Source organism: Spermophilus citellus (assembly GCF_964194105.1).
Source record: "Spermophilus citellus genome assembly, chromosome: 7".
NCBI lineage: Eukaryota > Metazoa > Chordata > Mammalia > Rodentia > Sciuridae > Spermophilus > Spermophilus citellus.
Window position 1 is genome coordinate 134,979,230 of NC_138188.1, and position 25,193 is coordinate 135,004,422.

At 32.3% G+C, this 25,193-nt stretch overlaps 1 protein-coding gene across 1 annotated transcript in view; it reads left to right on the forward strand.

Annotated features, from left to right (window-relative positions):
• Window positions 1-25,193, forward strand: part of ROBO1 (roundabout guidance receptor 1) — a 385,179-nt gene that overhangs the window by 293,165 nt on the left and 66,821 nt on the right. The window contains exons 7-12 of the mRNA XM_081301295.1: window positions 11,620-11,744; window positions 14,158-14,329; window positions 20,118-20,323; window positions 21,862-21,943; window positions 22,122-22,290; window positions 22,381-22,547. Of these exons, the coding sequence (XP_081157421.1) occupies window positions 11,620-11,744; window positions 14,158-14,329; window positions 20,118-20,323; window positions 21,862-21,943; window positions 22,122-22,290; window positions 22,381-22,547 (921 nt within the window). The remainder of the gene's footprint in view (window positions 1-11,619; window positions 11,745-14,157; window positions 14,330-20,117; window positions 20,324-21,861; window positions 21,944-22,121; window positions 22,291-22,380; window positions 22,548-25,193) is intronic.

A 25,193-nucleotide genomic window follows, 5' to 3' on the forward strand; every position in this document is an offset into this window, starting at 1 on the left:
TTATTTCTTCTCCCAATTTTTTTGTACATATGAAATATGTCTATGTAAGTGGAATCATTATGTATGTGTTTATTTAATGTATTACTATGCACATCATGCATTCATATTACTTATTACTGATTTGGAGAAAAAAATTAGAACAAAAATTACATTAAAGTAAGGTTTGAATCTTGGGAAAAAAAATGCAGTGTAATAAGAAAAGCAAGAGGGGCTGGGGATGTGGCTCAAGCGGTAGCGCGCTCGCCTAGCATGTGTGCGGCTCGGGTTCAATCCTCAGCACCACATACAAAGATGTTGTGTCCGCTGAGAACTAAAAAATAAATATTAAAAATTCTCTCTCTCTCTCTCTCTCTCTCTCTCTCTCTCTTTCTCTTAAAAAAAAAGCGAGATTTTTAAAAGCTGGAGATTCTTGAATTTCCAATTCTTTTCTTACCTGATGAGCAGGTTTAAGAAAGCCCCTGAATCTTCACTTTCCAACCTTTGCACATTTGGGATATTGAATTATTTCTTTGCTAAGAGAATTTCTAATATTTTGGTCTGACATACAGCTAACATTGATAGCTTCTTCTTGTTAAACTGAGAGTTAGAACATGTATGAAATTTATGAAGGATGGAAGACCTGATTATTTCTTGAAAAAAACTTTGGATTTTGAGCTAAGATCTGAAGGGTGAGTAAGAATTAAATAGGGGAAGGGAGAGATTTTGAGGGATGGTGTGCATAGAACTGGAGGTAAGATGGAGCATGGTGTACTTAAGATCCAAAAGAATGTTTATGAGGCCAGGTTGAGGAAATGAGGGAGGGGGTGAGGGATGGTGTGAGAAGACAGAGAGAATAATGCACAAGACCATGTTAAGGATTTAGCTCTCTGTTTTAAGAGCACTGGATGATATTGAAGGATTTTAAGCACTTAAGTTCTATGATCAGCTTAGTTTTGTTTTGCCTTGTTTTGTTTTAATCCCTCTGGTTGCAATGTGAGATTAGATTAGAAAAATGCAAGTCATGAGTTAAGATTTGAGTGTCATTTGATAGCTTTGCCAGGGTTGTGGTATCCAGAAACAGATGGTTAAAATCACAATTAGTTACAAAATAAAAGCAATGACCATTGGTAATTAAGTATATCTTTCAGGGAGGATGGAAAAGAAAGCATTCTGATGTGATGCTTTCTAAAGGCTGACTTAGGGAATGTTATCATTAAAATGATGACCCTGAGATCCATGTCAGGTGATATGCACATTGTCATAGATGGCTGGATAGTTTTTTTTTTTTTTTTTTGATTCTTGGATTCTTTAATGGACAAATAAATAAGTAGAACCATTTAACAACTGTGCTTTGTGGGAAAGTGTGGGTATTTTTAGAAGAGGAAGGAAAGGAAGAAGAGTGTTATTCATCTTTTCTGAGTTCCTGTGACATATCAGGCATTGTACAGGGTACTTTTATATAAATTGGAAGTGTTTGTTAGTACATATTCTGGACAATTCTTATTTAAACTCTTTCAATAACCTCCAGCAAGGTTTCTCAGCTATGGCACTGGAATTTTGAGCTAGGGTATTATTTGTGGTGGTGGTGGTGGGTTATTTTGTGTATTGTGGGGTATTTATTAGAATCCCTGACTTCTGTCCTATGAGGTAGAGCTACTGGCCGGTCTCTCCCACTTCCTCTCCACTTCAGTTGTGACAGCCAAAATTGTCTCTAGAACTATGAGCTACAGAATAGCATTAGATATTTGAGTGGAGGCGAAAAGTTCATAGCATTTTATGTATCTATTAAATATATTCAAAAAATGCCCTTTTATTCTATTTTTATGTCTGAAAAATTGAAAGACATAATGACAGGCTTTTATGTTAAACTCAATCTTTTCACTCGCAAAGAAATCATACCTTGTATTAAAGTATCCTAAGAGTTTTAATTGTTAGAGATGTTATCATTCATGAGTTCCTGTGCATATCATTTTTCCATCATCCCAGTGACTGGGTTTTCTCAGTACAAATGTAGATCGTTTCACCACTTGAAAATTTGAGTGTTCCTCTGTTTAACGAAGTGTTTCTTCCAAAAAAGTCTTGTAACTCACTACCTTATATCCATTCATATTCTCTTGGAATGTGGTATTTACAGTACTAGTCTGTCAGATTTGTTAATTGAGCCCTGCTATTCAAAAAAACACTATAGATTAAATGGGAAAAAAATCACATTATGTTTAAGATTTGTTAGAAATTAGCTACTGATAATGAAAAACTAGTATCTATTAACTAGCAGAAGAATTTCTGAGTCAAGTTTATTTCATTAATAGCCAATTCAACAAAAATGCCGTTCTCTGTTGATTAGTAGGATTGCTCTTATCTTAGATAAATTTGATTAACTGAATCTTCCATTGAATCATACTAGGAATGTAGCGTACTTTTATTATTTTAGAGCCAAGACCTCTGATACACTTCTCACTTATTGCTAACAGTGAAGAATTTCTATATTTAATTCATAAGGATAGATACAAATACATTTGCCAATATACATCAATATTAAAATCTCATTGTGAAAATACCAAAATCTTAATCATAATAGTGTCATCATTTATGCAAATATTTCATTTACTTGGAATTTTCTGATGTGTCCTGAATTTATCATAGGATCCACTTGTGTAAAGTACTTCTTCAATTTAAGATGACATTATCTGAAAAGAATGTTCTTGAGGACTTTTTTCCTTGTAGAATATGCAGTTTAATATTTGTAATCGGAAAGGAAGCTACCAGGGCAGAAGGAGGTATCAGTTGCCCTGCTTTCCCTCTGAATGACCACATTCTTAAGACACTAGCACTGAAAGCACTTTAAGATTCAACTTGCCTTTGCCAGACAGGGTTATATTTAAACTGAGGTGGCCAAATGGAAATAAATCCCATTTTAAAGACCTCTAGAGACATCACAGTTGGCAACCACTTCGTGGTTCACTGACCTTTACTGTTAACTGCTTCTTTTCTACACTTTGCCTAGGATGTTCTTGCTATTATTTAGGCCCATTATCTTTTCTTCTGGCCTAAGTGTTTGTCAAAATTGGCTGCTTTCTCTGTTTATTAAACCCAATCTGGAGACTTCTGAAGGATCTATGGAGCTAACTTCTTTTCTTCAGAACTGAAAAGTCTTTCCTCCAACTCTTGTATAATTTATTTTCAAACATTTATCATCTTTTGGACTCATGCCTCCTGAATATGACAAGAAGATGGAAGGAATATGAGGCATATTCTCTGCCTCCCTAACCTCCTTGCTTCTCTTTCCCACTCCCCACCCTTCCTTGTATTTTTTCCTAGCTTGTCTATCCAAAGATTATTGTCTGAAAGTATATACTCTTAGATTATAGAATATCTCAAAATAAGGAGGCTTTTGATGCTACATTCAAAAAAGGAAGAGAATCTTAGAGTATCTTTTTATTCTGTGTGTGTGTGTGTATGTGTGTGTGTGTGTGTGAGAGAGAGAGAGAGAGAGAGAGAGAGAGAGAGATAGAGAGACCAACCGACCAGTGGGAGAAGGATGCTAAATTCTCCCAAATTTTTTAAACAGTTAAAAAAAACTATTATTTAATTATATAATAATATTTATATATCTTCCAATACTTTACACAGTTATTGTTTTTCCTTTTTAGACTCAAAAGGTACTATAGAATTTTACAATGTTATACCTTATATGCATGATGTGAATTTATGCATAACACATATTTCAGGCTTTGCTTTACTCCCTCTTCCTTCCTCACCAAAAAAGAGGAATGTAGGTGAAAGCAGTATATTTTTATTTAAATTCAGCCTCATGGCAAATTTTCTAATCCTTCACCCCTTCTAAATTCTCTTCTAAACTAAGATAATTTAGAGCTATCACTGTAGATACTGCACAATGTTGCTAGATTAAGAAAAAAACAGTAAATTTTACTCTTTTTAAGAATGTATATTCACGGCTGGGGTTGTAGCTCTGTGGTAGAGTGCTTGCCTGACACATGTGAGGCACGGGGTTTATGGGTTTGATCCTCAGCACCACATAAAAATAAATCAATAAAATAAAGGTTTCTGTTTGTCTACAACTAAAAAATTTTAAAAATATATATTCACTTTTTAAAGGTATTTTACCTGCCTATTTATGTATTCACTTTACAAAGTATTTTGGACAAAACATAATTTTTTCTCATTTTCTAAAAGTGATAACTATTTTATTCAATTTATAATGATTACAAGTGATGGAAGGGTGAAAATTGGTTTACCCTTAAAAGATTGCATTACTTTTCATTGCAAAAGGAGAAACTTTTCAAGCAGCTTTAAGTCTGCATTATCACTTCTTAGCTTTCCACACTTTTAAAGACTTCAGCTAACTATTCTCAAAGGTTTTTTATATCATAAGGAATTATTTAAAAACATATTTCATATGTGTACGTAGTAAATATTAGGTTAAACAGCTCTTAAAAGTTTAAGTGTAAAATCAAATCTATTCGGTGTCCTATTGCATGTGTCTCTCTACTAACTGATAAGTCAGTAGGAGAATTTGTACAGAGACATGATTTAGTCCAGAGACCTGGAAGCCAGTCTTGGCTTAACCATCTGTGAACTTGAGAAAGTTATTTAACAATTTAGGTTCTCTGTCTTCTCATGCAGAAAGAATGAGGGTTAGACTCTTTAAGTTCTAAGGTCTCTTCCAGTGCCAGCATTTTATAGTTTTATTGTTTTATTAGAGGTAGAGACAGACAAGCTTTTCCTCTTTGCTAGAGTGAAGGGAACAGGTTAGATGTGCTCTGAACCTTTAAAGTGGAAAGGAAAGTGGAGGGGAGCTAGCTTAAGGGTGGGAGTTGAGGTCCCCCATGAACCCAGAACTTCAGAGTTAGGATTACAGATAAGCAGATTCCAAGCCACTCTCCCTTTTCCTGTGTCTTTCTGATGTAATCAACTGGACAATAATGGGCACTGACCATTTTATAGAAGTGTTCTTGTTCTCTGTATGAAAAGAGAATCCTTTTACCTGACCCTAGGAGAAGTGTAGATAAAGGGGAAATAAGTGTTAAAAAAATAATTTAAGTAAGTTTATATAATGTGGTCTTTAGAACAGAAGTGAGGGATGAAAATTTCCTTCCGGTGAGTAAAGGGATTTTATGTGGAGGATTTATTGGCTTTTATTTGTTTACTGAAACTGGCACAGATGCAAAGGGATGTTAATCTGTGAGCAGACAGGTTTTCATTGGGACAGGAAACATCATTTCCTGATAATCTTGGTTGTTAAAAGCTTAAATGATCATTCAAGATAGAGTTTTCTCAACAATCTCTGATGTTTAAGAAGCTTCTATGTTAAAGGATGTGCTTACCTAACTTTTAAGATCCTTAACAGACTGAAAGTTGTCATTGATATGATATGCAAATGTAATAGTCTGAATTTCTTATATTGGATTTTAATTAATAAAATTATTCTAATGCTGTGACCCAATTGTAGTTAAAAACTCTATACAAGGAAAGGGATATTTTAAGTTTTAAAGTTGCTGCTTTCCAGTGATTATCTTGTTTTTTCCTATATCATATATTTTTTAAATATTTAATGAATTTTAAATTACAAAAATAGGTAAAAAAAATAGAATTATTTTTCTAGTCTTCTGACTTAACTACATTAGTTTAATGGGATCAAACTTATTTTCACCAATTAAGCCAAAATTAATTTCACAATTTTTGTTGATTCAAAGAAAAATTTTATTTTGACAGTTCATTAGATACTCTTGTATTAAATGTTTCTTCCTTTCATTTAACAGATACTATTGTTAAAGTATTATGAAATGTAAAAATGCCTACCTCCTCTATGGTTTTGAGTCTAGTTATGAAAGCTAGTGATACAATGTTAAGCCTGAGTAATACGATTTTTTAAAACTTTTTTCTAATTGAATGAGTGAAAATTATGCTAAATTTTTACTTTAGAATTAAAAAAAGAGAAATTATTTCACTCATTTTTATTATTGGAATGTGTGATTTAAAATGTGTTTTTTATTTACCTTAACATTTTGCATGTATTTGCCATATCTGCCATTTTATGGCATATGTGCATATATAGCAAATATATAACAGAGAACCTTGCCTCTGTTTTATAAGTCTACTATTTCACAGCATCAGCCCTTCATTTTTTTATTTAAACTATAGGAATATATAGTAAGTCTAATTAATTTTGAGTTACTAGCAGATATAGGAGCTATTTATTTGAAGTAAATGTAGTGTGGGTTTTGACTCTACTATTATGGAAAAGTACTGCATTTAACAGTAATTATATGTATTTTTAAAATAAAAAAGTTGTTTTGCATTAGTTTGAACATATATAATTTGAGCTTTCTATATTAAAATGCCCAATGTTTCAGCACTAAAATTAAGTAAGGTGATTTTGACTTATATCTAAGGTTATAAAAGTTTTTTCTGATCTTGTAATTTACTCACATTTTTTCTACAGATCTTCTCATCTATAATATGCAAAAATTTAAGTGAAACATTTTAAAATATCTTTCCTGATTGACTTATAATCATGGACCAATAGCATCTTGTCCCTGTTAGAAATGCAGAATCTCAGGCCACTCCCCTGACCCATGTAACCATAATCTGTATTTTAACCAGATTGTCTGATGATTTGTATGTTTATTCACATGTGAAAGCATGATCTGAGTGGAATATTATTGGTAGCATGAATCTTTTAAAAACTAATCTGTTGATGGAGTTATGGGTTTTAACATTCCTTATCTTTAAAAGATGGTCAATTTTGATCTCTGTATAGCCTTAGTGGCTAAGATTTATAGTGTTTTTAAATCCATTACACATATAGTTATCTAACCTGTCTTCTGGTAGCAAAATGTAGAATCATTGAAAAATGTTTTGTAATTTCATGGTTACCATCTGCCATTTAATCATAGTAAAGATCTGAAGATTTGTTTCTATTTTTCTAAAATTATTCATAATTACACTTGAAATGCTAACAAATTTCCATCCATAGTGTGCTTATTATATCCAAATATTAACATGTTTTTTTTAATTTTACATTAATAGAAGGATCATTGTTAAGTCAAATCTTAAACTTTTTCTGTTTCATTTTATGTTTCCTTAATTTTATTTATTCCATGTTTTCTTTTTTTTTGTTTTGTTTTAGTTGGGTCTGGTAAGTTGACATTTTATTCGCCATCTTCTAATCACCGTGTCACTGTGACTGGAACTTCTCTTCCCCTTTCCATCCATACCCTTCCATGTCCTTCAACCAATCAGCCTCCATGTTTCACTTGTCATTGGCCACAAAGACAGACTGCACAGAATAAAGTCTGCAGGAAGTATGGGTAACTGGCAAAGAGTAAAGGTAATGGGGTTGCTAACTTTATGTCTTTATTAAATCATGTATGGTCTGCATCCTTTAATTTCTTCTGTCCTTAAATAAGTGATAAGTGCTAGGATTGATTGGTTAAGTACTATTTCAATTTACATCTTACAAGATTAAACAAACAAAATATATGTCTAGAGAATAATTTGTTTTTCCCCCTTCAAAATATTTATTAATTCATGCATGTCTAGGTTTTCATAGCTATAAGTCAGTAATAGTATTAAAGTTCTGTTGGTGAATAGCCTTTGCACTACAAGCTTTCTTGCATTCATTTTCATTTCTGTGTCAGATTCATTTCATTTTATATGAAATAACTACATGGTTTATCCACAGTTTATCAAATTTATTTTAATAAACATTTGTCCCTCTATAAAGAAAGCATCCTCATGTTTCTAAGCACTTACCTTAGGAGAAGGCTCTTTTATTCTGTAAGCTTCTAGAACACCATTTTTAGAGAACTTTACATGAATATGGTATGCTAAAGGGTATGTCACCCTAAAAGTTTCTCTCTCACTATTCTATAAGCTAAAAATTGACACAAATATTACTGAAATGACATTCCGTATTAATGCAGATAGGATGGACTGCTCAATAATTGTGATGCTGTCAATGGCTATTTGGGAAAAAAATTGCTTTCTTTATAATACCATATATACAAAATTATAGTTGGACTAAAAATTAAAAATAATAAGGGCATTAAAGTATGGGTGCAATTGGAGTTGAATATTTATGTAATGTATTATATTCTTTGCATATGTAATGGTGTATTACACAATACCATTATCATATCATTTTATTGATACAATAACAAAAATATTGCCTAAACAGATTAGAAGGAGTATTAACAAAATGAAAAAAGACATTTATAACTGATATGAAAAGTTTTATCTTACCAACAGTTCTTAGAAATCAGAAATAAAATATAAATAAACATATGAACATAATATCCAAAACAAATAGTGCAGAACCCTCTGAACTGGGGCCAGAGAATCAGTAGCAATAAGTATATGAGCCACCTCTGAATTGGGAAGTGCTTGAGGAAATACATGTGTCCTGTTCTCAGAGGCAGAAAGGTAATGTGAAGACACATACTTAAACTCACAAAGGTAAAAATATTAATTAAGAGGAAAGTCTATTCTGAGGTTGGCAATGATGTTAATGTTCAGTGTTGATAAAATTTGGGAGAAAAGGCAATTTGTGTGCTATTAGTGAAAATCCCAGTTGATTAAAAGTATTCCTGAGCACAACTGAGGTATTTTTTAATGTGCTCTAGACCTTTGCATATTTTCAGACTTTGTAATTTTGCCTCTAGGAAATAATCTTGAATATCTTTAGGAGAAGGGTGTTAATCTTACACCATCTTTAAGAGTGAAAATGAGAAGAGTCTAAGAGTGGTTAAATAATTTAAGATAATTTGTAAATTGGTTATTGTAGAGTCATTAAAATGATATTATAGGAGAATATTTTAAAGCCAGTTTGCATGGTAGAATTCTAAGTGGCTTTTCTGTTTTTCCTCTTTGTCCAACATTTCAAATTTTCAACACTAAATATATATGACATTGTCAGTATGATTATGCATATTTGATTATAGAAAGTTTCAATATTTTACCCTTCAGAAAACTCCAGTATATCCTCATAAAATTCAAGTAGATGCATTTGATTAATGGCCTCAGTCTAGATTGGTAAACACGATAGATTGATAAATAGAAGCAAATTTAGTCCATGATTTTTTTTTTCTTAGAGATATGGCTACATCTGACATCTAATGTGAAAGTAGAGGATTTTTGTATTGTTTGTTTGTTTGTTTTTTGGAGACAGGGTTTTGCCACATTGCCCAGGCTGACCTTGAACTCCTGGTCTCAAGGTATTTCTCTTTCTTCAGCCTGCTAAGTAGCTGGAACACCCTATGTGTCACTGAGGCTGGCTGAAGAGGATTTTTAAAAGCTTTATTTCTGAGACATGTCTTGTGGCTGATGTCACTGTTGATGTTGGCTTGAGAATATGCCTACAAAATACAGTAAATTCATTTCCAGGCAAATATCCTGTGTAGAAGGATCGCTTCAGGATAAATGTAGTTAGCATGAGGGTTTGTGTGCCTTGTTCCCCACCAAGTCTTTGAGGTTTTGAAGAGAGCTGGCATTTTATAAAAGAAACACAGATTCTGGCACACATTCTTAGACATGCTCCTGAGATTTAGGAAAGAGACCACCCGAAGATTTTGCTTGACTAAGTGGTTTGAACATTTATATTTTCCTACTCAAATTCCCTTCATATTGGAAAGTCATATTCTCCCACTCATCTGATTAATCACTTGGTTTTCTTTCATTGTAAGACACCAAACTCTAGTCTAGGTTTAGTTTATTATCCATTCAGTCCTTTCAATTTCTTGGTCTGATTTCTGTGTCAATTATTCCAACCCTTAAGTAAGGAATAAAATGCTCCTGTATGGATTTGTACTGGAGGAAAATCCCGAAAGGATGATGTACATGCCTATTATTATACCTGGGTAATGATAGTGTTTGTTAAATTCATGAGTAAACCACTCAATTACAATCACAGTTTAAAAAAATTATAAGCTAGAACTTCACCATTACCAAACTGAACTTAAACTGTATCTTCTAACTTTGTATTTTCTTCCCTATAAGTTAGAGGACATTTGAAAGCATTTGACCTGATTTTTCAGGTCTCCTATAATTTTCTAGTCAAATGGTATAATTTCTACTAAACCTCAATTTTCTTAAAAAAAAAAAAGAAAGCATAGAAGAAAGCACACTAATCTAGAAGTTAAGAGATCTAATTACTTTCTTTAGTTTTGCCATAATACAATCTCAGAAAAGTCATTTTACATTTCATTTTTAAGGGATTTTATATTTTAAATATATTTATAAATAATGTACATATTAAATAGACTTTAGTGTTTTTTAATGACTTATGTATTTAAGTACCCAGAGTAAAGGGCATGTCAACTATTTTTTGTAAATGCATAAGTTTATAAGTGTATTATATAATACATGCTATACATATATTATACATTTGCTGCAGTTGACTAGAAAATATTAAACAAGAGAAAGAATCTTACTGAATACTGACTTTTAGTAACAAAGAAGTGAGCAGAATGGTGACATTTGCAGTCTAATCTGAATACAATTTTTGATTCATATTTACTTTGGGGAGTTACCTTAAGTGATGACTGACATAAGTAACTGAAAATACTTTTAAAGAAAATACTTTTAAATAAAACTTTAGAAATAATGAAAAATCCTTAAAAAGTGTATTAGAGTAATCCTGTCCTATATAAACTGCTAAATGTCTGGCTTGAAACATTTGGTCACTTGAATTTGAACTGAGACAAGAGAGAAGAATAATTAGGTGTTTCAGACAGCCAGCCGATAAGAAATGGATAGGAAAGTGTAAACAGTAGGTAAAAGGATTTAAATTCAGTACATATTTTTCCATCCTCAAAACTCATCCCCAAAACAAGATTTTTTTTTTCTTTTTTGGGGCCAGGATTGCTTAGTCAGCACACCTAATGTTTCCAAGTGCCATTGCGCCCAATGTAATTGACACAATTTTCTGACACTCTACTTACCGCTGGATGAAGTGGCCATTTAAGTCTGTATAAATCAAACAGTTTGGACAAAGCTGGCAGTATTTATAATGTCAGGATGAGCAGATGTTTCAAATTTGCCCTCATTTCCATATATATTCTGTTTGAACATGCCCTTGCATATGTAAATGAAGGAAGCATTTGACTGCACTATTGCTTTAAATTCATTTCTATTCAAGTAACTGGACTGAAGATTTGAAATGATTATAATTTGCCTGGTAGCATTTCAGGAGCTTTTGAGTTAAATTGAAGTAATTTCAGGACCTGCCTGCATCAGAAGGTCCTTGTGTATATGATTAAAGTTCATTCACCTTTAAGCACTCTGAATGAGAAAAGATAATATTTATTCATACATATTTCAGGTACTCTTTGAATGTAAAGGGTCCAAATGTAGCTCAAGAATTATCTTAAATTTAGAAGGTTAATCTTAGGAGGTCAAGTCATTAAAAAAAACCTTTTCATAATACAACTCTATTTAATTCTATAAATATGCACTTAACAGTTTAACTTAAAATTAAGGGTGAAAATTGGTCCATTATTAGTAGTGTACATAATGTGTTGTATAAAATAAAGGCAGCACTTGGGTTATCAGGAAGCTGCCTCAAAGTTGGGATCTTAACTGCATGCTTCTGAGTCAATGTAATTTTTTCATCTCCTTTAGAACCTCCACATTTTGTTGTGAAACCTCGTGACCAGGTTGTTGCCTTAGGACGAACTGTGACTTTTCAGTGTGAAGCAACAGGAAACCCTCAACCAGCTATTTTTTGGAGGAGAGAAGGGAGTCAGGTACAACCTTTTACTAGTTTTGTTTTTGTTTGTTTTGTTTGTTTTTTTGTTTTTAATCAGTAGAAATGGGGGCCTGTTCTATGAGAAGAAAAACCAATGTGTGATGTAGTTATCTAGCTGTTCCATTAAGAGAATCCAGAAACTGGTTCCTCTCAGAATGAGAGGAGGCAATCTATTTTCCGTGCCTTAATTCTCAAAGCAGTATTTTCCTGCTTCCATTTGGTACACAGGGTGGTATGTAGAAGTCACTGTTGTATCGTGTAAGTGTTATTTTTATTTCTACTTCAGAAATATTTAAAAAACTACTCTTTTTCCACATAATTGAATTAGCATTTCCATTATTCAAATATCTAGAATTAAAAAATTAAGTTCCAAATTTTCAATTCTATGAATATTTTAACAAAATTATCACAGGTGAAAATAGGTTAAAAATCATAATTGATAACTTGTATATATTTATATTAACTGATATTAATTGATATTATTAATCATATTATTTGCAATTATGTTATGTAATTACATATTACATACCATATTCAAGTTTTTGTAGATGTTCCACATCTGAGATGATGAATTAATATGGATGTCACCCAAATTATAAGTTCATTATATTCTTTTAAACTGTCAAATATGATCATTATTTGCCATTAATCCTATTTTCTAAACATTTTATAATCCAGAGTTTTCTATCCACACTAGAATATAGAGATCTACACTCTTTTAAATTGACTCTTGGGCTTCCATTTAATAAGAAGAAATATTAAAATAAATTATCTTTTTATCTCATTTCTTAATGACTTCCCTCTCACAGGAAAGCAAAACATTTCTCTTCACTTATTTTTGATGCTTGTAAAAAACTGATTCTTATTCATTTTTAATAGTTATTCCTGACCATTTTTGTTTTTGCTTGAATCAATCTTAGGTGTTTTGTTTCATGGTCTTGCTTCTAATGTACTCTTACAAATAACAAACAGGTAGTTTACTGATGGAACTCAATAATCTTTTATAGACAATATGTTCAAGTTCACTTCTGTTTTTACTTTGGTAGACAAATATTGATTTATGGTATGTAAACTATCATTTTTATACTACTATAATGCTGAATTCTAGGATACTCCATTTGGCCTCCCAGGATTAAATTTGCTGATAGCAAGTTAAAGACAAAACAGAACAAAATATTTTAATGCAGTAGGAAAAATTGGAAGTAGATTATAGAAGAAAATCTGGATAGTAAAAAGAGTGAACCCACTAGAAGTTTTTCTTAATAGTATAATATATAGATGATTCACTTAAGTTATTTAAACTCCAGATTAAATTTCCAAAAAAGTTTGGTTTCATGTGGTTTGGTTTAATGATACAAGTCATTTTTCGTTAAAATTTTGTCATTACATATGTATCTGTGGATCGCTAATTAATCCTTAATAAAAATGATGTATGCTAAAAAGCACCAAAACTCTTTAAAACAAGCAACTTTATTTGATTAGAAGAAAAGTTGATATTCTTTATTTTATGAACTTCAATTAGTATGGATCATTATTATGCATGAAATGTACACTCGAAGAAGCATGATCTTTTGATTCAGAACAATATAGAAATTTCAAAGAAATCCATTCTAGAAAGTTTTACCTTTTTTAAAATTTATATTTTTCTTTTGTACCAGGGATTGAACCAGGGGCACTCAATCACTGAGCTACTCCTCAGTTCCCAGGCTTTTTTCTTTTTATCAAGACAGGGTCCCAACTAAGTTGCTCAGAACCTCAATAAATTGCTGAGGCTGTCTTTCAATTTGCAATCCTCCTGCCTCAGCCTCCCAAGCCACTGGGGTAACAGGTGTGCACCATTGCACCTGACAAATTCTTACCTTTTAATATGAAAATCTGGATAGCAACTGTTAAGGTTCCTGGACATTTATAATGGGCAGCTAATGAGATACTGGTCATGATGCCAAAATGGTATTATACTCCATTATAATTTATAAGAATGAATCAGAATTCTATTCTGCTTATGTAGTAAAGGTCTTAAGGTTTTTCTGGTAGCAAAATGTAAACCAAGGATTTTGTCATAGTGGGCTTACATATATAAAATCTTTTATACTAATGATACCTAATATCCTTATGTTGTTTCAAAATTGATAGTTATAAGACCATATGTCAATATTGAGATTGATTTAAAATTTTACATGATCCTATTTAAGCCTGCCTTGTTAAATCCATGTGTGTTTAATGATGTTTATACATGTACACATCTTTATATGTGGGTATATGACGAAAGAATATTGAGTTTATTTTTGTATATATATGTGTGTATTTATACATATTCACATATATTTATAAATGTATATGTAGCTTTGCCAAAATGTTGGAACCTAGCATTTAACCTATTTTTATTCTTTCCTCCCAAATTCTGGCTTTAGAATCTGCTTTTCTCATACCAGCCACCACAATCATCCAGCCGGTTTTCTGTCTCTCAGACTGGTGACCTCACTATTACTAATGTTCAGAGATCTGATGTTGGTTATTATATCTGCCAGACTTTGAATGTTGCTGGAAGTATCATCACAAAAGCATATTTGGAAGTTACTGATGGTAATGTCAAACATTTATTTCAGAACGTTCAATTTGTCCTGGGATCTAGAGAGAATGTCAATAGATGTATTTTTTCCACTTTACATATTTTTACAGATATTTTAATGTAAAACTTAAGAGTATATTTATACAATAATAAGTTCAAACTTTTACTTTAATATAAATGAACTAATGTCTAGTATCAAGTTAGATTCGTAAAAGCATAACAGTTATCCAAGGAGAAGTTTATAGTTGTACACAGGAATATTTCATGTTTTGGAAATGAAAAGATTATTTTGCAATCTCTTATTGTAAATTATTGACTATTGTGTTTTCTCTAAATTAAGGTAACAAAATGAATTGGTCATAAATCCAAAGTCTAACAACTCACAATCAATGATAGTGAACAAGTTTTTTTTTTTTAATGATCTGATGTTATTCTGTTTATCAACTTCTCTGAATGTGATAGATTAACACCAACTATAAAGATACGGCTAATAGAGAATAATCTCCAGATTATAAGAGAGTAGTGATAATTTGAAGCTCAAAGAGAAAAATACCTATAAGGGTATGCAATGTATATATGTATACACATCTATTACTACATAAGGAAGATACCTATAAATACATTGGATGAACACAAGTGGTTTTACAGAACCGTTGAAAGCATAGATAGTACACACAATATATTAGTCTATGTGTAATCAGGAAATATTTCCAAATTAAAAATAGAACTGAAAGCATAATACAGGTAAGAAGTTTGTTGCTTCTAAAACTAAATATATTAGATCAATTGAAATGATTTTTTACCCTCAATTCTAAACAGTAGGTAAAGGAACATGTTAAAGATGAAACAAATGTCTTTCAAAGATGGTGATGGAACATGAGTAAGAGAAGAGAATCAGTAATAAAATATATTTTTTCTGTTCATTCAGTTTGCTTGTTTTTAAACTTCAGATAATGATTTAAATATCCTATACAGTAGCATTTCTTTAATTAGAAACTGTGGAGTCATCTTTGACACTCATCCTTCCTTATCACTGTATCCATTCAATAATCTTTCAAATCCATCCGGTTATCTTTATCACTGTTAAACTCCCAGTCCTAATCACCTGAAACTGCAATAACCTACTAGTTCCATCCTTTCTTGTTCACTGCACTCCCAAATTACATTTTCATATTGTTGCTGGAGCGTTTTTTTCTCTAGACCACTCTTTTCCTCCCAGTTATATAAATGGAAATATAATATGCATACTGTAAAGTAAGTCAAGTAAGCAAATGCAGTATGATTAATTTATTCACATAATGACCACTCAGATCAAGATATGGAGCATTTCCAGGACTGTAGAAGGCTTCCAATTATTAGTTAATAAGCCTCTCTCTGCAGAGATAATGACTTTTAGGACTTTCATCACCATCGATCAGTTTTGCTTATTCTGGAAACTCAACTAAGTGAAATCACATAGTATCTAATCTCCTGTGTTATAGCATCTTTGGTTCAAAATAATGTCAGTGAAATTCATCCATGTATATAACAGCAGTTCATTCACTTTTTAGTGCTGTGTAGTACTTCATAGCATAAATAGGCCATAATTTATTTCTGTGCTCTTTTACTGATAGATTGTTTTCAGTTTAGGGTTTTAATTAGTAAAGCTAAATATTCTTATACAGTCTATTGATGGGCACATGCACTTACTTATTTGGGTTTGCTTTTTGGTGGACATGTGTACTAATTTTTCTTCTTTTCATTTTATCATCTAGTTAAAATACATTTCTTTCTCAGATGTATGCATTGTAATTATTTCTTCCTATTCTCTCTCTTTTTTTAAATTATAGTTGTAGATGGACAGCATGCCTTTATTTTTATTTATTTTTTTAATGTGGTGCCGAAGATCGAATCCAGTGCCTCACACATGCTAGCCAAGTGCTCTGCCACTGAGCTACAACCCCAGTCCTCTTCCAATTCTCTTCATGGTTATTTTAAGTATTAGGAAGTTAATTTTAATAATGATCAATGGATATTAATTTTTTCTTTTATTATTAGCACTTTTAGTGTCCTGTTCTTTCCTCAGGCTACAAATATGTTCTTTCTTTTTCTAAAAACTTTATTATTTATTCCTTTGAGATTCAAGTTTTTGATCCATCCAAATTAATGGTGTGAGTCAGGGATCAAAACTCTTTATTTTCCTCGTAAGAAATCTAATTGTTTCTTCATCACTTATTGTCAAGACTATTCTTTCCCTAACTCTGGTGGTATTCTATCATGATTCAGATGAACATAAATTAGTGGTTGATTTGTAATATCTCTTTTCTGGTCCAGTGACCTATTTATGCCATTACATAGGGTCTTACTTATTGTAGCTTTATAGTAAGTCTTAAAGACTGGTAGTATTAGTCTCGAACTTTATTTTTCATTGTTTTAGGCTTACTGTTGAAGATCCTCTGCATTCCTTATAAATTTTAAAATAAACTTATAAAATTCTGTACATATGAACCAATAACCAATAAACAATTTAGATTCAATTTTAGTACTGGATTATTTAGTGAGAATTATCTTCTTAGCAACCTGAAGCTTTCAATTCAAAGAAATGGTATATATCCCACATATGCCTTTTAATTTGTTTATATGTTATAAAGTTTCTCTTAGTAATATTTTATAGTTTCCTGGATACAGGTCATGAATATCATTTAGTAGTGTTATACTTAATATATTTTATGTTTTTTGATGAGATTATATATGTATGTTTTAAGTTTCAACATTTTCTAAGTTTCATCATTGAATTGTTTAAGGAAATTTTCTAGTTGTACAATTGACTTTTGTATATTAACCCTATGTCCAGCAACTTTTCTAAATCCACATATTATTTCTGAAAAATTTTTACATAGGTTATTCTGAAATTTTCTTGTACAACATCTGTCAACTTTAGATAGATACTTTTACTTCTTTCTTAATGTGGTACCACTTGTGACTTCTTTGTGTTGTCCTATATTGTTTATAAGCTCCAGTATAGTGAGTAGAATTGGTGATGGTCAATGTAATCATCGTGATCTTAACTTCCAAGGGAAAGCATTTAATAATTCACACCCACACATAATGTTTACTAGAATTTTTGAAATTATTTCATATTTTTAAAAAATACGGAGGACATTTTTAGAACACAAATTTTCATTATTTGATTGACTAGTGCTCACAGAATAAAGTTTAGAGTCTATAAATATGCCTATGTGCCAAGCACCATGATACTATCACAAATTAATTGTATTTTTGAGATTAGACATGCATAGAACATTTGCTTAAATTTTTTTTTGAATTTTTTAATATTTATTTTTTAGTTTTTGGTGGACACAACATCTTTATTTTACTTTTATGTGGTGCTGAGGATTGAACCCAGTGCCGTATGCATGCCAGGCAAGCGTGCTACCGCTTGAGCCATATCACCAGCCCCCAAAAAAATTTTTTAAAAACCTAACTAACCCTGTGAATTAGGGATTTATTCCTAGTAGATTGTTCATTTCCAACACTAAATGGGGTGTTCCACCTTACTGTTTTTGTTGCCTGATATTTCTTCTAATAATTACCATGAAAGATATTAAACCCTAATTTGAAATTTGTCTATTAAATTCTAGGTTTGATTTATAAATGTACTACATAGGTGTTAAAAGTTTAAACGTTTCATTGGTATTTTATTGAAATTTATGATTTTATTTTTTATACCTAAAGACATGGATTGCCTTAATGAACTATTAAATCTTTCAGCTCTGGTTTACATATTAGTTTTTTTGTAAAAAGGACAAGTAATAATATGTATATAAATGTCTAGTCTTTTACAATTAGCCAAGCACTTTCATACTTCTTATTACATTTAAATCTCCATAGCAATCCCCTGAGCTATTAAGAACAGATATTATTATCCTCATTTTACATGTTGAAAAAAATCTGAGGCTTATAGAAGTTAAAGAACTTGTCCAAAGTCTCATGACAGATGATAGAGCTGATCCTTTTCTTGCTTTATTTTTCTTAACTACCCAGTGGAAATCATGCAGAAATAGATGACAGAGAAACTGCACCAGTAAACTGGGTTGGAATGGAATAAGGAGGTATGCCTGATGCTAAATATGATGCAAATAACCAAGGACTGTAGACATAAAGAAAGTTGAGTAAATTCCAGGTGTCGGATTGCTTCTATATATTATGAGACTGCCAAACATAACCACACCTTTATTGGACTTAATTAAAATCAATTATAGAGAAGCACTCTGCTACTAATTTAATTAATGTCTGAAACTACATGTTCGTTCATTCCTATAATGAAAGGAATACCTCAATGCAGTCAAATATTTTCATATTTTTATAATACATATCAAAAGGGGCTTCTAATTTGTTATTAGCAACCTCTACTGATAGTGTGGAAAAGATTAAAATTTCTAACCAGTGGAACTACTGGTTTACATTTTTCAACCATGTAGTATCTTAAACATTCCTGCCAAGTTTCAAAATTTAGCCTTCTAGAATACACCTTTCGGTATTAGCAAATTTCACACCAGTGATGGCATAGAGATAATTTGAAGAGTAGAGTGGAAATGCACACTTGCCGATTTCATGCCATTGCTTTTCTTTAAAAAAAATTGAATGCAGAAAATTAGTAATTATTGCATGATAAATGAGGAACAAATTGAAGTGTGACTCTAGCTTGTGAAATCTTTGGTGCATACAACTTTAAACATGACATATCCAGATTTGTAAATTTTTGCACCCCAAATTTAGTTATTATGGCAACTGGCTTCCTTTAATCAGGCAATTTCTTAGAATTTTCTTTTGAGTATTTGTGTATTTTTTTTTACTCTAACTGGTATCCAGATATTTAAAGCTTTATAGTTTTAATTTTTTTCTGTAATTTTATTTTATTTGTTTTCATTCCCCAATACTTGTTTTAGATTTTCCTTAAAGTAATGACTTGATCTCAGCAAAGTTTTCAGGTTGTAGAATTTTTATATAACAAGAACAATTTTATCTACACATAATAAAAGTGCTTCTCGTTGTTACTTTTCATAGTGCAATTAAATCTATTATGAAGTAACAGAATGGGTATAAGTGCTTTTGTCATTCCTGATAATTCTAATAGGGGAGTATGATATTTGCCAAGTTTGAGCATCTTCATGAGCTATCTCTGGATCAGGCTGCCAACAATGAATTTGGGCAATTTTTCAGTTTCTTTGAATTTGTTATACTTGGGGAATTTTCAACCCATATCTATTTTAATAGAAAAAAATCCTAGATAAATAGACACAGGGTGTTTGATCCTATTGATGTGTGAAAGTCCAAAGCACCTTTTTAAATCCAAAATCATATGCTGCTCTAGTACCATCATTTTGTTGTTGTTGAACACCAAACAGTTTTGAAATGTCACATTGGTTTTCGATCATTCATTAAAATTTGTCTCGTGTGTTTCCTTGGGAAAAATGTTTTTATTTGGTTTTGTGTTCTGTTTTTTCATGTTTACAGTATTCCATGTGCACCACTACTTATCTACTTCACCATCCACAATCCTCCTTGAGTTCTTGAACTCCTAAGTAGGTTCCTTGACAATGCAGCAAGCTCAGTCAGTGGTTGGCCCTTTGAAAGGAGGACATTGTATCTCTTCTTAATATTCTGAATCAAATGCATTCTGAATAATGCATGTCTCCTACTTTAATTATTTGTTTAATTATCTTCAGTTTGTTTCAAAGCCTACAGCAACTGCTATTGCTTGGATGATTAGAAAATTGCTTCCAGTTGCAGAAATCTATTTCCTGTTGTTTCTTCTGGCAGTGATTGCAGACCGGCCTCCCCCAGTCATTCGACAAGGTCCTGTGAATCAGACCGTAGCTGTGGATGGTACTTTAGTCCTCAGCTGTGTGGCCACAGGCAGTCCAGTGCCCACAATTCTGTGGAGAAAGGATGGAATCCTTGTTTCAACCCAAGATTCCCGAATCAAACAGCTGGAGACAGGAGTGTTGCAGATCCGATATGCAAAGGTAACTTCCAATCACACACTGGACTTCCTGTTTTGTTCCACTTTGTTCTTGTCTCCAGAAACTTGTGTTGAGACCTCTTAGCATGATTGAAATATTGAGTGAAAGTATGAATATATTTTTTATTTGATGCTTGATTTTTTGCAGGCATTTTACTATATGCACTTGAGATGATTTGACTCATAATTTAGCCCATAAAAAGCAATTTTTTTTGTTTTATGGAGGAGGATAAAAAATAACTTAACCTGTTGAGGAAAGTAGATGGGAATTTGTGGGGGGGAAAAATACCTTCTAAATAGTGGTATGATGCAGTCATTTCATAATGCATTTTCTAAGTTATATTCCAGTAATATTTTATGTGCAGTGTACTTACAGTTCTTCTATTTTGAGTATTTGGTTCAAAATTTTGCAGTTTCAAAGCACTGTACATGCAAAGAAAGCTATCAAGCAATGCACACACTGACTAAGCATTTCAAATCAGAATGTTAAATGATTGAAAGCCCACAGGTTTGGGGGAACAATTTAGGAATTTACCTTCCTGGGTGTCACATCCCATACCAGATTTTTCAGGACTGTATTATTTGTTTTGATTTTCTTTTTCTTTTTTAGGTCAAGATCAGACAAGCTCCTTAAAAAAGCATATGAAAGAGTTAGTTTTGACAGCAGTAAACATAAATTGAAATAGCTTTATTACCTATTGTGAGTGGCTTCTTTGGAATTTTGAATCAGCATCACAGTTAATTTCTGTATGCCTCAGAAGTTAATATGTTGTGCTTTTGTGTTACAACTGTTGCGACTTTGTTATTGCAATTGCTAGAGCAAGATGACAAGGGTTTTGTTTTATCAAATGTTACTTGAAGATAGAATTATTGGAATAAGCAGCAGTATAGAGGTTTATTGAGTTGCTAATGATTTTGAAATTGAATGTGTGGTCTGTGTTTGTTTTTTGGCATTCCATCTTCAGAAGGGCGAGAGAGTGTTCATTCAGGCAGGAATTTGGCTTTATACTTCATAGACTGCCTTAAGTTTTCATTTAAAAAATTAGGGAAAATAAGAATGATTACTTTTTTTAAAATTATAAGAAAATATTTCATGCATATTCTTTTTCTACAACATCTGTTTGTCTCAAATATCCATATAAGTGTTACAGTGATAAAATATTCAATAAGCCTTATTTTGTGACTTTTTAATCATAGAGATATAATTTAGCCATAAAGATTAGCCCTTTGATTTTGAAGAATTATATACCTTAGCAATTATTTATTGTCCCTGGTATTGATAATAATGTCAATTATAAATTTTTAGTTAATGTAATTAATACTATATTCTATTATACAATGAGAATAATCATATATTTTTTTCCTGTCCTCATGTAATGTTTTAGATTCAATAAAAATATGTTCGATTAAGGGAATGTTCCTACTTAGTGAATTTTAATACAGTTATCCATATTCATGGACCATATACAAACCTGTAATTGCTTTTCCAGCCCAGTAAGCTCTTGATTGTTGCAAATATTTATCTTCTGTCTGCCTCTGCAGCTGGGTGACACTGGTCGGTACACCTGCATCGCATCGACCCCCAGTGGTGAGGCCACGTGGAGTGCTTACATTGAAGTCCAAGGTAAATTATTGTTTTTGTCTTAAAAAGAGGCTGAAAATAAAGTTAGTTGTTTACTTTATGGTAAATTGGTGAAGTAAACATCCTGTTCCTAAGTAGATGTGTGGATAAGTCATCTACATTTATATGCTTATCTGTACATGTATAAACAGCTTCCTTTTATCTCTTTCCCACTTGTTAGAATTTGGAGTTCCAGTTCAACCTCCGAGACCTACTGACCCAAATTTAATCCCTAGTGCCCCTTCAAAACCTGAAGTCACAGATGTCAGCAGAAACACAGTCACTTTATCATGGCAACCAAATTTGAATTCAGGAGCAACTCCAACATCTTATATTATAGAAGCCTTCAGGTAGAGTGAAAAGGACGTTTTTTGGTTGTTCTTTTGTTTAAAAAAATATGCATTTAATATGCATGTTCTAACTTCTGTATCTTTCTTTAGCCATGCATCTGGTAGCAGCTGGCAGACCGTAGCAGAGAATGTGAAAACAGAAACATTTGCCATTAAAGGACTCAAACCTAGTGCAATTTACCTTTTCCTTGTGAGGGCAGCTAACGCTTATGGAATTAGTGATCCAAGCCAAATATCAGACCCAGTGAAAACACAAGGTAAATATTGATTTACTTAACCTGGTGACACCTACTTATCCTTAGAGTTATAATTGTACAGGCACATCATTTGTACTAAATGCTAGGATTGTACATTTACAGTCTGTTCAAATTGCTTAACTGATTTTTTAAATACACAGACACAGTGTCCACAAACTTTATTATTTTCTGTTTGGGGAATAAGAAGGTAAGGTTGATAACAGAGAGAACTGTTTCTCATAAAAATACAAATCCTTAAGGCAAAAATATTACATGAATGTTTGTGTATTATATTCAATTTGTTGATTTTTAAATATAGATATATGTGGATATAATATCCTAATCATAAGGTAATTGTATTTAACATTGAATATACTATTTATGTTTAAATTCAGTATTCATCACCTTCTGGGTGAGTTTTCAGGATTTCTATCTTAATCAAGTCATACTTTTTCAAAATCACACAAATGTAGGAGATATTTGGGAACTTGTTCTTAATTCCTATGTCCAATCATCCTCCTACAGAGCATGGAAAAAATTTAGGTCTTTATATTTGTTTGACTGGTCTTTCATTGTTGATTATATCAGCCAAAATATTTGATTCTCTTCAATGTAAAATACCTATAGATTGATCAAAGGTAGGTTGAAGAAATAGAATTTTAAAAAGGACATGTTTAAAGCTGTTTCTAAGCCATTTAAAACTCAAAATTTGGTTCACTTGGACTGTTTTGGATATGGCTTTTACATTCTCTGAAGAGAAATTATTTTATCTCTCAGTAGACAAATTTTTGTTTTAAAGAGAGAGGGAGAGAGAGAGAGAGAGAATTTTTTAATATTTATTTTTTAGTTATCGGCGGACACAACATCTTTGTTTTGTATGCGGTGCTGAGGATCGAACCCGGGCCGCATGCATGCCAGGCGAGCTCGCTACCGCTTGAGCCACATCCCCAGCCCGACAAATTATTATTACCTTTTACTCTCTTGCTCATTTTATTATTTTAGTGCTCTGATAGAGACTCTTATATTACATTGAAATAAAAAAAGAATCATTTGAATTAACCTTTACCTTTCTTATAACCTATATCATTGCAATTAAATGTACTTGTTCTTATATTAGCATGGAAAGATAATTCTTAGAGGTGGTAATTGGAAATACAAAATTATTTTTCCAACATAGAGGGGAATCAACATTTCTCTCCTAAGTTAACATTTCCAAAGGAAAAATCGCAAATTAGTTCTGATGAAAGAAACAAGTTATGTGCAAGGTGACTAAAAGACCAGAACAACTTTTCTCCTGGTTCAGAAGGGGTCTGCACATTTTGTCTTTTCTAATGTGTGTATTAAAAATCTTTATGGAAGGGATTCTGCCTCAGAATTCAAGAGAAAACAAGCTGAGCTAAAGAACATGCCCACGTCTGTCTGTCTCTGGCTGTGTGAATTCAACACACCCAGATGCCTATATTTGCTGTTATGAGTCACCTCATCAGGAGCTTTAATACACTTGGAGCCCGCCCTGAGGCAGTTTGAGGTTTTCAATATTGGATACGCATTTGTAAAGAATGCAGAAACTATGGCAGCTGTAAAATGAATTTAAACTTTTGTCCCCAGTACAGGGGTCTCTATCTAGTGGACTCTAACCAAGAGTCATACTACTACTTCATCTGATTCTATCTTGCATTCATGTGAACGGTTTTATAATCTATATTGTCATTTGTAAGGGTAGTTAATATCTTATCTGAATATTAATTTTTTTAAAAAAAGAAAGTTTTAATCAACTTCCCTTTGTTTATGCATAGCAGGAGGAACAATCTAAGGGAAATGAATCTATGTCAACCAGAAACTGATATATGGGGAAACAGGCACACATTTGGAAGTCAAAGACATTTTCATCTCAGCTCTTCAGTCTTGTAGCTCTGTGACATTGAGGAAGATAGGCAATCCTTCTGCATTTTGGTCTTTTTGCCTTTGCAATGGAACTAAATAAGTGCATTCTTCGGGACTGGACCCAGACTGAATTAATCTCTATCAGAACAAATTAATCAACAAATAAGCATGCAGGACAAATTAAATCAATATATGAGCATAGATTTAATTTTAAAAAATGCCATAATTACTTTTGTTTCTTTCAGTGTCCAGATTAAAAATAAAGTTCATAAAATTTGCAGCTATCATAAAACCAAGAAAGACAGCTAGTCAGCCAAGTAAGAGAATCAGAAGCAAATATATCTTGACAGACTGGAATAAAGAGCCAGCACTAACATGATTGAAATTAACAGAGCAAATTAAAGAGTCAGGTACTTGAACTGAGGTTTAAAAAATTAGCTATAAAAGGATAGTCTGAGAACTCTAGGCTTACAGGAATAGAAGTGTGTGCGTGTTGGTGCTCTGGGAGGTGGACAGACTTAGTGTTTGGAGTCAACTCAAACACCTATCTGCAACCCCTGAGTGATGTAGCTGCCAAAAGAGCCAATGTTGTCTTTGCTGGAATAGCAGAATTGTTTCTGGATCAAGGCATAGTCTCTTTCACTGCCAACTGGTCAAATCACAAATGGAGTGATGGGTTTGCTGTGAGCACTGCATTTTCAGATGGACTTTTAAGAGAACACAGTGTAGGAGGCTGCATGGAAAGCCAAAGATCACTTCACAGAGGAAATGCAATGCTCTTGA